The sequence below is a fragment of the Trachymyrmex cornetzi genome, unplaced genomic scaffold (genome assembly GCF_001594075.2).
Source record: "Trachymyrmex cornetzi isolate Tcor2-1 unplaced genomic scaffold, Tcor1.1 scaffold441, whole genome shotgun sequence".
Classification (NCBI taxonomy): Eukaryota; Metazoa; Arthropoda; class Insecta; order Hymenoptera; family Formicidae; genus Trachymyrmex; species Trachymyrmex cornetzi.
Window position 1 is genome coordinate 541,971 of NW_017299190.1, and position 16,608 is coordinate 558,578.

A 16,608-nucleotide genomic window follows, 5' to 3' on the forward strand; every position below is an offset into this window, starting at 1 on the left:
TGATAAAAGAAGTGTGTGTCTTGTGTGCAAGTTTTTATTTTAAAAAATTTGAGTGAATAGACAATAGAAGATAATAACTTAGTAGACTAGAGTAGATTTTATTTCAAATGCATTAAGATCTGACTTTGTTGGAACTTTGTAAAAAAATGTTTTGTAAATTTAGTTCATGCATATTTAAATAAATAATTCATACTAAACAATTAATTTTTTTTCAAAATTTCGACTTTTTTCAACATATACATTATTATGTACATCAGATCTTAGATGATGTCAACAGAATAAAATAATTTCACGGATAGTGTCTTCAAATTTGATGCATATTACAATGTGCGCTGAGGTCAAACAATTTTCTAAATTTATTTAAAATTTTGACTAAAAATACTTGGAAAAAATCCGAAAATTTTCAGGAAATTTTACAAGATTGCAATAAACACCCTGTCAAGCTGTTTCTTAATTACTAATTATCCTTACGTTTCCAACGAAAACGTGCAGTCTTTTATAGGGTAAACTCGGGTATGATGGCCATAGTTTTTTAAAATGCAAAAAACATACATTTATTTTTGTTACTTTTTAACAATATTTGGGATATTACTTTCACTGAAGCTTAAAGTAACAAATACTATCGAAATTAAAGAGAAAATACTTAACAGAACTTTAATTTTATCAAAATATTACAAAGTATGCATTGGCCATCTTATCTGATTTTTAGGGAAAAAATGGCCATGATATTAAGAAAGATAGCCATAGTATTTATAAATAAATAGTGAAAATAAAGATATTAATTATAGGTCACATTGCAATTTACGTACCTTTATTGTGTATGTAATGTTGATTATGGCAGCTTAACTGTAATTTATTAGACATTGTAACAGTTTTTAGCAGACACGTGCAAAACTTTGCAGATAGTCGAAAGAAAAAATGTTAGATAATATTTATAATATTGTTATTTTGAACAGTGTACTCGTATGAACTACTGTAAATATTGATTATCCTTAAGAATGACTATAAAAATGCACTATTTATCAATTATTGGAGAAATTATGGCCTATGGCCATCTTTTCCGTATGACCGTAATACCCTAGTTTACCCTATACATAAGTCTACGATCGTAACACATAAACTGAGTCTCGACGAAACACGCAGCATAACAATACGACTACGACGTTACGTTCTATATTTTCGCATTTATGCAAGCAAACTCATTATCTGTCGCTGCGCGATGCGCTCTTAGCCTCGGTCGAGGTCCACTTTTCCTCCCATAACCGAGCGTAAGCGCGAAGCGTAATCCGGATGCTCGCGCGACCCACCCTCCGGCCACCCCGCGAAACTCCACCGCGACTCTCCTCGTGCTTGCCGACTTAGCGCCGGCAACTTTTCGTATTAATAATCGGTATAATAATTAGTATTTTCACGCGCGACTTAGCAGGAAGGACGCGCCGGCGTCGACGTCGGCGTCTCGGCGTCTCGCGAGGGGGGTGGAAGGGAAAGGGGTGCTGGGAAGTTCGTCTAAGATCTTGATTTTAAGTTCGCCGGGGCGAAGGAGGCGCATATTTCACCGCGCTAATGTCCCGCCAGATAAACTACAATATTAGCTGCCTTCGCCCGTGATTTAATTTAACTTTGCCCCGGCGCGACATCCGCCTCCTCGAGCTCGCACCCCCCCGCGAGCTGCCGCCGCGGTTCGCCATCGGGTTTACCTGGTAAAATCTCCGCCGCGAGTTACGTTCGGATGGGTGTGGATTCTCACTTGAGATCGATTCCTCAAGTCTAAAGAACATGGACAGCAAATCGTCGATTTAATCATCGTTCCAACTGTTATACGTATTTTATGACGTCGTGTCTCTGTTTGAATGACTAACATATCTGAGCAAAGAAAAAAAAAGAATTTGTGTTTCAGTACGAAAATATATTTTTTCCTTCCCGAAAAACTTTGGCTTACAATTTAAGAAAAGATTCGGATTAAGCCAGTGTCGCTTTCTGATTCTTCAACACATCCTCCGTGAATTTGTCTCCCTTGGAAAACCGAGCGTAACTGTAATTATAGAATATAGTATAGTTTATAACAATTAAATATAATAATAACAATATGACGATAAAAAAGGCAAATAAGAGTCGATTCTTAAAAATATAAACGTATAAAAATTATTAATAGGAGTTAAATACATACATAATGAAAAACTGAGATATTAATAATGAACTTTTAAGAGTCCTTGATTGGTTTATATATATTTTTTAAATATAATAATGTGACTTCAATTTTTTAAGGTAGATTAGTAAAATTTTTTATTACTCTTTCCTTTATGCACGGCCACTTACATCTTGGTATATTTCAACTTTTCAGCAGTGGACAAAGATGGTCTCGTCGATTTGACAGACTCCACGAGATGTGTTTGCGTAACTTTGATGTCAGTCTCACTGACTTTGCCGTCCTGTCATCGCGATAAGCAAAATATATAAAATATAATATTAGAAAAAAATATTCAATATCTTAAATATATATCTACCCATATTAGGGTCGCCAGCAGTTACAACGAAACCAACGCTTAACTAATAATAGGCTTTCTACAATAAGTCATTATCTAAGCTTTAAGTCTTAAGCCGTAAGAAATTGATCAATCATAGTTGAATGTGAGAAGAATAATTGATTATGATTGGTCAATTTCTTATGGCTTAAGACTTACAGCTCAGGTAATGACTTCCCAGATAGCAAAATGTCTGCAGTCTTCTAGTAGACTGTCAGCAGGTTCGAGCAGAAAATGAAGGCAGTCTGCCATCAACTACGTCCGCATTAGACTTATGTTCTGTTAACATTGTTTGTCAACATAATGTGAAGGCAAATTGTTGGCAGAAACTGAGCAGATCCTGCCGATTCTGTTACGCTTTTTCTAGCAGTCTGTCAACAGTATTATATACATTTAATTCTGTAACAATTCTATTGTTATTTTGTTGGCATAGTGTATAGCAAACATTTTACAAAATCTGCTTTCTACAAACTTGGCTATCTGGGTTAGTGTAAAAAGCCCATAACGGTACACTATGACTGTCAACTAATGGCCAAAATTCTGTCAACCAATACTAGGCTAGTACCTGAACTGTGGCAATCAGTACTGGCCCAGTACTGGGCCGATTGTAAGACCCTGTATGAGTAAGATACATCTACAAAATACATCTTATATACGAAATATACATATATCTAAAAATATATATAATATTTTTATTCCTACTTTAATTGCGTCTATCACCATTGCTCTGATCGCGTGAAAAAATACTGCCGAGTTGTCTCAAATACTGCAAAAGCTTAATGTTGCGCGTTAACAGCAGCGATTTGAATTAATTATTGGAGTTAAACACAACCCGCGCCGCTTCGGAAGACACTCTCCCATGTTCCTATCCGCATAATCACTTATCACAGCGAGGCACTTCTCTCTCTCTCTCTCTCTCTCTCTCTCTCTCTCTCTCTCTCTCTCCCCTCCTCTATCTCTATATCTTTCTCTCGGGATGCGTCATGCTCTCCGGAAACTCACTCGCTAATTAGACGCACAGTTTGGATACTCGCGTTCTTCCGGGAGGTAAGTGCCGCCCTGTAACTTCGTTTTCTCCGATGCGTATTAATTAATAGCTTCCCGTGAGCCGCGCCACTCGTTCCTCGTATACCTCGAAGACGCTCCCTACCTTTTAACGCAAGCCCGATTAATTCGGATTAATTCAATCAGGTGCACACGCACGCACCAATGAATGACCGCTGAATTTACGCTTATCTCCGTAGATCATGTGCAATCGTGCGCTCTTAATATTTTCACGTTTTTTAAATAAAAGTTAGAAAATGAGGATAATAAAAATCAAGAAATTCCATTGATCTTTGACTGCTTTACAAACTATGTAATATCAATTAATGTACTGAAAAAAATTTCTAGTTGGAAATGAACGATTCAGAATTTTCTCTGATTAAATTTATTAGAATTCTGGTTGAGATAACCGGAATTCTGATTGGTACAGTATTTCTGGTAAAATCTACTAGAATTCTAATAGACTTAACCAGAAAATTCTGATTTATCTATTTTCCACCAGAATTACTATTTAATCCAACCAGATCGTTTTTCTGAGTGATAAATTAATAACTTGCAAAATTATTTTACATATAAACCACATAACAAATAAATAATTATTATACATTAATTTTCAATCGAAAGTGTATCTTCATCAAAGAAATATCATGAACATTCTTATATACCTATTTAGCCAAAAAATTGCTAAAATTATTAATAAATAAACAAATAAAATTATATAAACGGATTAACAAATAAACAATTAAACAAGCGTTCGCGAGGGTTGATGATAGACACGTCGAATATGTCTGAGAGATTAACGAGCGCCATAACTAGTGGAATGGCTGTCTGGCTTTCGATCTTGCAGGACTGCTGCGGGGCCCTAAACCGTGTATCATTATAACGCATAAGATAATAACCCCCTCGACGTTCAGCGAGGCGTGGGGAGACCGGGGGATGAAGCGAAGCGCCGAAGGGGGTGGCCCGGTCGCCCGGCGCTCTCGGCACCGTGTGCTAATAAACCTGGTCTACGTTTCCTCGGTTATATCGCGGCACCTTCAGCCCCCTCCACCAACCCCCTTCGATCTCTTCCCGTATCACCAGCCCGCGCCCGGGCGCGCCCCCGTGTGTACGCACACCGTAGGGTGCACACCTAACGATATTATCGTCATTACGCACTATCTTACTTCGGAAGCTACCCTACAAATGATTCTCGGGAGTCGCGCGAGAAGCGCTTTTCATTACGGCGTTGCACAGATACTACCACCGACAACAACAACAAGAAAACGGTTCGGCCATTAGCGAGGTGATCTGCTGTTCCGTAAGAGAGTCCGAATCAACGTGTCGATTTGAAAGATCGATCACGAATCGACAACTGAAATTGCCTAGCCAAATTCGTATTTTTGTCCGAATGTCTTTCTCGAACTTATCATTGAAAGTTGATTAGATACGCAGGATCTTTATCTGTTTGTTTTTACGTTTTATAAATATTATTTTACGTTTCTTATATTTAGGAGTTATTTCTGCAATGTACAAATATAAAAAAAAAAAGATACCGTATTTCTAAACCAATGATCAAACAAATGAGACTCAAGCATTGATTAATGCCAGTTTCTACCAATGTGGATTAACTTTAATCTCGGTTCAACTTACTCTTCATCTTTTTCTTATTTTTAAAACTAGAAAAAGATGAAGAATTAGTTGAACCGAGGTTAAAATTAAACTGCATTGGTAGAAACAGGCATAAATCAATGAACGCATAAATAATATACAAATTAATATTAACCTTTTGATTACGGTTGGATTAATCGCGAAGCTGTACAGTGGCACATAATAATCAAAAGATTAATATGCAGATGAAAGGTCTCTCAAAAACTAAATAAGTTCTTTTTTTTAATTTGTCAATTTAATCTGTCAGATCGTTTATTATAGTGTCACGTCGTGAATAATAATTTTATTTCAATAAAAATCAAACAGAAAACAGGAAATATAATAAGAGTTGAATATTTGCAAAGAATGCTTTTATTTAGAGCAATTTGTAAAATTTATAAAATAAAAAATGAAAAAATTATTGCTTTATACTTCATAATATAAATTTCCTTCTTCACTTTTATTAATATTGATATGAAAGAAACATAAAACATTATGATATATACATAGTAAATTATTATAAAATTTCCGCAAGAGCTAAAAACACGTTCAGAAGTCTTTTATTTCTTCTTTTATATATCAAAATATTAATAAAAGTCTAAAACTTTATTCTCATATCATATTATATATTTGGAGAAAAATTACCATACTTGTACAATAATTTGAAGATGAGAAGTCTTTTTTGTTTCTTGAAAATGTAACTTATTTGTTTCTGTAAAAGAAAAAACTTCAAGTACACTCACCGTAGCAGTCGCCAAGGCATCCTCAAACGCTGACAATTTTGCCGAAGTAATCGCCGCGTTGATGTCAGCCCCAGTAAATCCGTCAGAAAGCTGGGCTAATGTTTTTAGATCCAGCATGGCTGTATCTATATTTTGAGCATTGCATAGAACTGTGAAAATCTCCTCTCTTTCCAACTGAAACAAAAAGTGAGCATTAGCTATTAATGATAATAATTAATAAGAAGTCGCGCTAAAAAAGTTGAGAAGGTTGTAAAAAATATGTTTACCTCGTTCGGTAAAGGGCAGTGCAAATATTTATCGAGACGTCCTGGTCTCAGAAGAGCCGGATCCAATAAATCGGGCCTTGAAGATGCTGCCACGACCGCCACCCCTTCGCGATCTTCGACCCCGTCAAGTTGCGTCAGTAGTTGGTTCACCACTCGATCGGTGACTCCAGTACTGTCATGTCCGCGTCTATTGTAATTAAATTAAAATGCACGTGTTTGTTAAAAATTTTTTTTTTTAAATGTATATTTTTTACATATTGAAAATAAAAGAAAGATTAAAACGAAATATAAACTCCGATAATTATCTAGAGACATATTTATATATTGGTATGTATGTATATTTGTGACAACTATGAATATATTTATTTACTCATAGCGAATTCGATTGGGCGCACTCAGTGCGCACTAAAGCCGTTGTACACTAATTTAATTTGAGTATAAAAGTGAAATGCAAATATTTCAAATTATGAAATATATATTTTACCTAATAGTACAATAAAATGTATTGAGTATTTCAGGATTTAATCGATTTCTATGTTTATGTGTGAATATGCACCAGTGCGCACTAATTCTTTCAATCGAATTCGCCATTAGTTATTTATTTACCAAATACCAGATAGATATAATATTTAATATGTAGAATACTTATGTTACATTTATATCATTATTATCATTAGGATACTAACAAATAAAGCATAGGATAGGTAAACTTTATACAATCATCTGTTTCATGACTCACCTTGGTGCAAGACTGTCGAATTCGTCAAAGAATAAAACGCACGGCTTAGCGCGACGGGCTCTATAACGTAATATAGTATGCAATAAACAACATTAAGTGATATTATGCCGAGATTTATATAACACAATTAATTGTAGGTAAAAAATGCCTTATTTTGGCTAGATCTTGCGATTAATAATATTTCTATAATTATGAATCTCTTAATACGAATTTAAATGGATGAGAATAAATCTAATTAAATATAAAAATTACTATATTCAGACAAAGCGGATTTTAGTGTTTGAATATTTCTTGTGTGAATTTATATACATATCTGATTCTGTAAACTGCGTGCCATTTAATTTTCGGTCTTAATACGCAATCCTGAACTAAAATTATGATAGTAATATCACAAATTAAATTGACAAGCAATTTACTGATATCGACGCTAATTAAGACAAAGAATTTCTTGCAAATAATATAATAAGCGAATAATATAATCTTTTTAAAACCCATCCATACAAATCCAACATTGAAAGAACAGAAAAAAGTCTTGAGGAATTGTACCTTTCGAATACATTTCTGACAGACTCCTCACTGACGCCTATGTACTTGGACAATAATTCTGGACCCTAAAATAAAGCTTAATATTATTTAACAAATAATAGAAGAATTACTGCATATATAACTTTTGCAATTAATTACAATTAAATTATTATTTTAATTAAGTGTAAACTGACGCGTAAAATAAACGTCGTAAATAAAATATTATTAAGAATTATTGATAAGTTTCATTTATATACGACTGATTAAAAATTGCCAAGGTAGGTTTTCTAAAAAGTAACTCCGCTGACTTCATTATATAGTATAATTATATAGTATAATTATAACTATAAAATTATTCTCCATTTTAATTATCTCCACTTAGTTCTATCAGAAGATCTAAAGAAAATTAAGAAAAATTGAAGTCCATTTTGCATCTGATTAAAAATAAGTCTTAGTTCTACCTTGATGCTGATCAAATTCACACCACACTCGCTGGCTATCGCTTTGGCCAGCATAGTTTTCCCAGTGCCGGGCATCCCGTACAACAGGACACCGCTCTGAAGCTTTATTGGAGCATTCTTGAAGATCTCTGGGTACTTGAGCGGCCACTGCAAAATTTCCGTGAGAGAGGTCTTCGTACTCGTCAGTCCGCCGATGTCGGACCAAGAGTGACCGCTACTTTTGTACAACTGTATGCCCTGTAAGGACATCGGCGTGAAACCCTCCAATGCGGTGTTAACGTCCTCTCCCGTCACGATAATCGGCACTTTCAATCTTTCTGCCGCTTTAAGTAGACAGAAATGAGTAAATATAGTACATAATATTAAATAATAAATATGTAGCACGTTGAGAATATAGTGATCTCCATAAAAACAATCAAATTAAGAATTTCTCTGAACTTGAGATAAAATACTAAAAGATTTAAGCAGACAGTAAAATAGTTTGTGATCATCTTACGATAAAAATCATCACTGCTGTTAAGTATATTGCCACTTGCTTTCACAAATAATCTTTTTCTATGAATAATTCTTACAAATGATTTCTTACAAATAATTATTTGCTCTTATTTCATCTTTCTTCCTTTTATTATTGCTTAGCATATTAGAAATTAGCTAGAAATTTTTTATCTAATTTTTTTTCTCTTTCAGTCAATTTTTTAATTTTAAATTTAATTTAAAATACTGCGGTATTCATTGATATTTTTATAATAACTCGTGTATCTCGTTACCATGGCGCTTCCATGTGACGAATCGCGCCTTCTCCGCCAGATCGACGATATCCTGGGGCATCCAGCCCTCGGTCTTGTTTCCATAGTAATTCCAATTCATGTCTCCGGGCACGCACAACTTGTCCTCGAGCGTTAATCGCAAAATATCGATTCTATCCACCTGGTTAGCCACGACATGAGTTAGTGTTACGCAGAAATCAACGAGAGAACTGACATGGGATAGGGGGAGTTTAATTAAGAAGGTGCGGAAATACGAAGACGCGTTAATCGTTAAATGCACCGACAAATAAGATATTAATGGCACGAAGAAAGGAAATTAGAAAATATAAATATAATGTGTATCATATATTTTTCTTTCCATTCTTTTTTTCGAACAAATTGGATCGATCGAGATTCGTATAAAGGCGACACGAACTAAAAATTAAATTTTGCAATATTTAAATTAAACACAATATACAAATATATAACATGGTCATAATGTATCGTCTCAAAATAATCTCAGGAATCTACCCTCAAGTGTTGTTGCGATCTTTACCGAATCCTGTATAAATTTTTAAATTTTCTATTAATTTACGTAAAAACGTATTATAAAAGGTCGGTTTTCCTTCAATTTCACGCATGTTATTTTTCGCAATGATTCGAAATAATTTCGAATCGATTTATACCTTCTTGAGATTCGGAATCTGCAAGACAGTCCTAAAGAACTGCGCTCCTCTAGCCGGCCGTAATCTCAAACCGATTTTGCTCACATCGGCACAAGTGGCGACGATTGAGATGTAATGACATTCTTGATATTGCATGACGGTTTTGATCAGCATATTGGTAATTCTAAAATCAATTCAAGATCAGTTAATTAAAGCTTCCTATCGATCAAGACGATGGTTAAACACTTTGCCACTGAATAATAAATTGGAAAGTGCTTTTTTGTATTATTTTTTCAAAGACCAATTTTTGAAAAATGATATCTATAAATGTACCAGTGAAATAGTATGAACAATAATCATGAGCATCAATTTGCAAACCACACAGTTTGACTATCAGAAATGTTTTGCTTCGCTTTTCAATTAAATTAACAATTATCATTCGGCTTAAATTAACCAATAAATGCAACTGCGTACCTGGAAGCGTTCGTCGCGTCTATCGTATTTTCCTCGTCATTTAATGACGCATTAGTAATGCTCTCCAAATTGTCCAGGAACAGGATGGATGGTTGATAATACACGCATTCATTCATAACGGACGTAATGATCTTCTGCATTGTTTCTACCTTTTTGCCTAATCAATAATTGCTGTGTTTGATAAACAGCGTAAGATATGAGTAATATGGTAGAAATTTGAAAAACAAATTGCCTTTTTAATCATTTTCCATAATCTCTTTAAAAGAATTTTATTTTAATTATAATATAGATGTAAATTTAATTAAGATGAATTTGGAAATATATAACAACTTTAGTAAATTCTGTTAAAGCGAACTCCAAAGTTTATGAATGAAACAATACAGTAAATTTTTTTTCTAAATTGTAATAAATTGAAATACGATTACCATGAATTTTTTAATGGATTTATTATAATTTATTAAAATTAAACGAGGAGAACAGTCAGGCTTCTCTATGCACGTTATATAAGAAAAAAAAAAAGCGTTTGCATTTAAAGTCTTTCAAAGATTTGGAATAAGTCCGACAGAGATTAAAATTTATCGCGATATCGCAGTTAATTGCGCTAAATACGCGGAAAAGCGATACCTTTTAGTGACCTGCAATCGATCACATGCGTATGCACGAAACATGGTGCCTCGCAGTAACACTCAATTAGCTTTTTGCAGATGGTCGTTTTGCCGGAACCCATGGCGCCGCAGATCAGAATGTTTTCCCGATCGTACCGGAAGTCCACTGCTCTTCGCAAACCCAAGCTGAGGTCAAGGGCGATTTCGCAGTCTTCAAGGATACCTTTTATACATCTGTAATTTTTTCATCATCTGTATTTGACGCAATATATATCCAAGCGGAACAACAAGTCGTTATGATATCAAAATGATTTCAAAATGATCTTTAAAAGTCATTTTTCAATCATTTACGATTCATTTTAATGTCATTTTGACGTTATCATGACTTGTTGTTCTGCTTGGATAAGTCTACTAACTCAAAGTCTGATTTATTGTACTTGCGAGTGATGATTCAAGGCCACAATTATATTATCATTAACAGTAATCATTACAGCTTTGGTCATAAGTATAAAGCACCCCCACAATTCACGTAAACGTTCTAACGAAAAATAAATTAAGTAGTTTAATTAAAAAATAATATTTATTTTTTATATATTTTGTTCTCCATTTGCTCTCATTTTGCTCCACCTTTTCAAGAAAATGCAATAAAAAGATGCTTTATATTTATGACTATGTAAATATCATAATACGTCTCATTACCTTGTGGAAATTTTCTCCATTCTCGAATTTTGCTCAGGACAGTTCTGAGGAATTTTCCCGTCGCTCGGATCCAACGCAGACGAGACAAGAACGACCAAGTCTTCCGCATCCTTTCCATCTATCGTCGCGTAATCACAATCCGCAGGCGACATTCGTACGACGCATCGTTCATCATCCTCGAGTAAAATCGTCGCACCCGAATTAAGCAACAACGGCTCGTGTCTCGAATGGAGTTTCACGTAATTTGCGAAAACTTCCGGCGTTACCGATTGATTGAAGGGAAAGATGTTCACCGACGACGGTCTCGGCGGCGACTCATCCCCCTCGATCATCTGCACGATCACTCTGCTTCCGACTTTCAATCCTAAAGTGATCCTCAAACTCGCTGACACGTGAATGCAAGCATGGATTGAATTCAGATCGAAATACTCTCTGTCTAGCGACGCAGAGCACTTGTCCAAAATGTCTTCGAGAACGTAAATCCTCACAACAAGTTCTTGCGGAGGCTTGAGAGAAGAATCATCATCCTTTAGGAAATTTGTATTGGTGACGTTAACATATTGCCGATTTTCCGGCACTTTTTTTACTTTACCTGCGAATGAATTGGTTTTAAGTCCTACTTGTAGAGAAAAAATAATTTTGCTGAAGTTTAGAAAAACTAAGCCAGAGGTGCAGATCTGAAAATATAGTCTTGGTTACGAGGAGAGGACACAGTGAACTTGTCACTGACAAGTTCACTGTGTCTTCTAATTTTTTTAAATCAATTATTTGTTTCGATCTGGAGATCTCTTAATGTTTAAATTTAATTAACTTCGGTTACTGTTGATGCAGAAATGTGTATTTTTTATTAAGCCGATGCGACGGAATCAACGACTGTCTCTGATCTGGTTTTAATTCTTTCATACTTCAGCAAAGCTATTCTTTCTGTGCACAATAAAAAAATTAGCGCTCGCGAATTGTTAACAAAATAAAATTCTTTTATGTCATAAATTTACACATCATTATTCCGCTCGGTTTTATGTTTTTCGGCACACAGCTCCTCGGAATCAGAACGTGACAGGGACCTTGCAGGATCATGTCGTGTGCATTCAATTGATCGAAGGACCGGAAATCCGGCAGAGGATACACACGGAACACGCGAGATGCGCTTCTACTGCCAAAGCTCTGCAGTAACGCATAATTTGCGGCGTTGTCCCTCGAATCGCGATGATCTTTTCTTTTGGCGAGGTAAGGAAAGATCTTGGCCAAAGGATTGCCTATCTTCGTGTTAGCCTCCTTCTTAACGACCTCATCCTTTATCGTTGCGCTTGCGATTGCATCAAGCACGTGCACTTCTGTGAATTCCTCGAGCAGCCCATACGCGAATTTCGGCTCTGAATCCTCTGCAAGGATCACGTACAGAATATTTTTTTAATATCCTTTGCATTAAAATATTAAAAATACATTTAGATATATTTTTATATATTCTCTCAACTTTGAAGAACTTCATGAAATCAACAAAAACCAAATTATACTTAATAGGGCTCTCGAAATTCAAACAATAATGAATACTAATTAGCGCGCAATGAGAGCATACACAGCGCAATACTTGGATCGCAATACAGAAAATATATTTACTATAATTTTACATTACTAGTAAATATATTTTATGTATAGTAGGGGTGTGCTCATCCTCTGTCGAACGCAGAGACCATCTCCAACATGTACAGATTAGAATATTGTTCACGGAAATTATTTGGATTGCTGATGATGGTTCAAAATAAACCGAAACGTTCAAGGAAATTGTTATCAACAAGTACAGTAATGTAAAATTATAGTAAATATATTTTATATATTGCACTCCAAGTACCGCGCTATATATATGTCCGCTAATTAATATTTATTATTGTGTGTGTTTTAATGAAATCATTTGATATTATTAATATATTAATACCTGTATATCCTGATATATGTTAATATTTTAATAACGCCAAATGACTTCATCAGTTACTTCGACTACTTCCTTTGCATGAATCCTAAAATATAATAATATTAAAACGGATATGGTAAAAACAGATCAATTCAATATTTATGTAATCGAGAATAATAGCGCTATTTCTATAATATTATATACTAAATATATTACGAAGAACAAGCGACTTGCCCGCAATGAAAGTCACGGAGGAAAACTTTGAGATCCACGCTACGAGCGGCTGTCCTTTCGCGACGATTCTCACTTGACTCAAGAGACTCGATTGTACTCTTTCCATTTGTAATTCCTGTTACCGAACAATCGATTAATTCATTCATCATTGGCATAATAAGTCGATCTGTAAGAATTATCGTACCAAAAGCTCGCGATCGCTTGTCGTGCGAGGAGCAACCTGAATGCTGCTTAACGAGGGAATGCTTTTCACAGAGGATACGAATACTTCGTCTCCCTCTTGGATGTTCAAACTTCTCGCGAATGTTGCTCCGATACATAATGTTTCATCATTATTAATGCGAGCGATGCAAGAAAGGTAGTATTTTTTTTCATTGTGTGATATTTCGATCGCATTTTCCTGTAATCAAGTCGTCGCTGTTTAATACTTTCAAAAAATCCAAAAAATTTCATATATTATCATTAATTATTATGAATTATTATTAAATTAATTTATCATTAATTTTATTATTATTTCGTAATTTCTTATACAATCAGAAGCTATGCGTTTCGCGGGTTATCTCCGTTCAGACCTATTATTAGAGTGCCAACGATTCGTAAACATTGCAGTTCACTCTATCAGGGCGAGAAGCAGCCTAAGGGTGTTATTTCATTTGTGCGTTTTTGTCGTACGACAAATATGTGCAGAACAAAGAGGTCCTCGAATCTCTCTATTCTATAGCCAATCAACAGGCTTGAAAAATTTAAAAGTTAAAAGAAATAGCGGTTTAATACTTCTTGTACATTGATCGTTGTCACACACACTTGTAACTGCAATAATTATAATTCACTATAACCGTTTGTAGAAATCTGAGAAGAAAAGGACGTTTGCATGAATTTTTAATTTTAGCCCTGTTATTATTTTATGTTTAAATTGTTATTTAATAATTAATATTTATTTATTATGTTGTGATATATCGAATAAGCGCGACTAATATTTATATCAATTTAAATGTTAATTTCATTAATTTACAAATTTCCATGAGATCAAGTTTTTTTCTAAATTTTGTCTATAATTATTACAAATTTGAATGATAAAATAATACTTTTATAATTAAGTAAACTTACAACTGAGTTAACATTAAAATTGATATACACATATAAAATCATTTATTTTAATAATTTTAAATGAATTATTAATTTTATATAATAGTTATAAAAAATAACATAGTGACATAATATATAACGTATTTTATAAATTTTAATTTTATCGCATAGAACTATTTGACATGTTTGAAAAAATTTTCATTTCTTAAAAATTAGAGTTTTTCCAATATATATTTAATTTCATCTGTGTGACAAATGATTTCTGCATGCTACATATACTTATTATATTATATAATCCAAATGCTTCATTTGCGCAAATGATAGCAAGATGTGTGACAATTGAAGAAAATCTGACACGTGGATAAAAAGTAAGAATCTAATTCTTTTTTTAGATTTAGGTTTTTATAACACAAAAGTTCTTCGATTAAAAAGATTTTCTTTTTTAAAATGATAGATGAAAGAAAGTAAAAAAATAACACACATTAAGTTAATGCTTAGAACTACAAATCCTGGACAGCACTGATCTAACAACATAAAAAACATAAAAATTCGATTATAAAAAAGGAAATCACGTTTCAAAATTTTACACGGGAGGGGGAGGGGCATATTTATAAACTCACTACATACCAAGATAATTTGAAAAAGATAATTTCTTTCACTTATGTCCAATTTCTTCACCTCTAGATAACTTTATCCAAGAGCTATCTCCCAGAATACAATGGAGATGTCTCCTGGATAAGGTTATCCGCAACTTATCTGTAAGTGAAGAAATTGGGCATTAATATTGTATGATAAAGATGGAAGTAATAGAATAAAGACAAAGAATGAAGCCATTTCTTCATCTAGAAATAACATATATCTAAAATTTTATATAGACGTAACAGTAAACAATGACTATATGTTTTTATCTAATATCATCTGTGTAAACAATCTATAGGTATAGATCATCAAAGCCTGTTTCTTTTTTTTTTTTTTCATTTGACTGGACTGTATAAATTTTCTATCTCGCTTATATATTTTTATCAATTAGAGTCACATCTATCAATTATTAAAATTAAATATTACAATCGTAAAACTTATATTTAATTATACTTTTTTTTCTATATTGTATTATCCAAATTATAATAATTTATATATTTTATATTACATGTATCGTGATAAAAGACTCGTGTAAACTTAATAACATAATAATAAATAATATGTAAAAATTCTATATAAACGTAATCTTGAAATACATCATTATGATAAAAACTGTTTTTACTTTATATTGAAGATTGCGCTTTTATCGACCGTCGAGTTTATCATATCATCCTCAGATGGTGCTTGCGGTAATGAAATTTCTCACTAAAGGCCATTAACTAAATCAAAGATGTCACCACTATTATCGAATTTGGAATTAAAAAAGTCTGTACTATCGACCTTGATTGAGTTGGATAATCGGTTTAGCATCCCCTTAAATCTCAATTCTTCAATGCGTAGTCTGATTCCGGCGTAGGTTTTCCTATCTATGAATTACATGGTTCACGATTCGCGCCACGCCCGCAACGAGCGCTAGTGTAGCGGACTGCGGAGGGCGCGCAGCAGTCACGTGACACTTGTTTTGACGACGGAAAGGTTGGTAGAGGTTGGGTTACCCAACTTTGATATTGATGACAGATTGACAGAACAACAGAGATCGCTGATTACATAAAACGGAGAACTAACCTTAGTTTCCAAACGGCGCAGCCAGGTAGCCGATAGATGTGCGAAGCAATTGTTCGCTGCAATGTATTTCACGACGAAATGTTCGTGTTGCATTTCGACGTAAGCGGCACAGCCCGCACAGCCACGAACGAATAAAACACAGTCTAATGACGTGCTTCTCTGTAAAGGAAATCAAATAAACTTTGCCCTGGGTAGCTGCTATACTCTATACAGCGACTGAGGATGGTAGTTGTGCTTTTTTTTTATCGGATTGATAATTTTATCTCGAATAAATTGATCCAACAAATCGCAGAATAAAGCATTTATATATAGTAATGTTTATTTAAATTATTTGAATTAAGATTACAAAATATAAGCAAATATAAACTCGGTTTACATAAAAATTTCACAATGAAGCTGTAATATAATAAAACTTCATGTTTTAGAGAAAAAAAATATGTATGCAGTCCAAAAAGAATATTACCGTAAGAAAATATCAACAATAGGTAAAAGAAATCTGAAAAACGTTCCTCTGTATATAAAATAAATATTTATTTATCTTTCAATGAGCTATTATA

General features: G+C 33.9%; 1 protein-coding gene across 2 annotated transcripts; it reads right to left on the reverse strand.

Moving 5' to 3' along the window:
* Nucleotides 1–1,326: 1,326 nt before the first annotated feature.
* On the reverse strand, nt 1,327–16,244 carry Pex1 (peroxisomal biogenesis factor 1). 2 transcript variants are annotated; one of them, XM_018512987.1, is made up of 17 exons: nt 16,052–16,244; nt 13,446–13,661; nt 13,262–13,376; nt 12,114–12,500; nt 11,119–11,710; nt 10,439–10,653; nt 9,815–9,971; nt 9,362–9,524; nt 8,697–8,856; nt 7,930–8,252; nt 7,490–7,554; nt 6,944–7,003; nt 6,205–6,391; nt 5,939–6,112; nt 2,317–2,429; nt 1,940–2,032; nt 1,327–1,863 (listed from the first exon to the last, which is right to left on the reverse strand). In XM_018512987.1, exons 1-16 carry the CDS (start codon nt 16,142–16,144, stop codon nt 1,960–1,962), a joined length of 3,093 nt encoding a protein of 1,030 aa, XP_018368489.1. In that variant the 5' UTR covers nt 16,145–16,244; the 3' UTR covers nt 1,327–1,863; nt 1,940–1,959. The 2 variants fall into 2 exon arrangements, with proteins under 2 accessions (XP_018368489.1, XP_018368488.1); XM_018512986.1 differs by lacking the exon at nt 1,327–1,863 and having other exon boundaries at nt 1,936–2,032.
* Between the last annotated feature and the right edge of the window lie 364 nt (nt 16,245–16,608).

Excerpts from the sequence above, each read along its gene's own strand:
- Pex1 (XM_018512987.1), bottom strand. The coding sequence starts at position 16,144 with ATGCAACACGAACATTTCGTCGTGAAATACATTGCAGCGAACAATTGC. Across the intron at positions 12,501-13,261 it reads CTCCGTGACTTTCATTGCGG|AGGATTCAGAGCCGAAATTC; the intron begins GCAAGTCGCTTG and ends TGATCCTTGCAG. Across the intron at positions 10,654-11,118 it reads ATGGAGAAAATTTCCACAAG|ATGTATAAAAGGTATCCTTG; the intron begins GTAATGAGACGT and ends AAAAAATTACAG.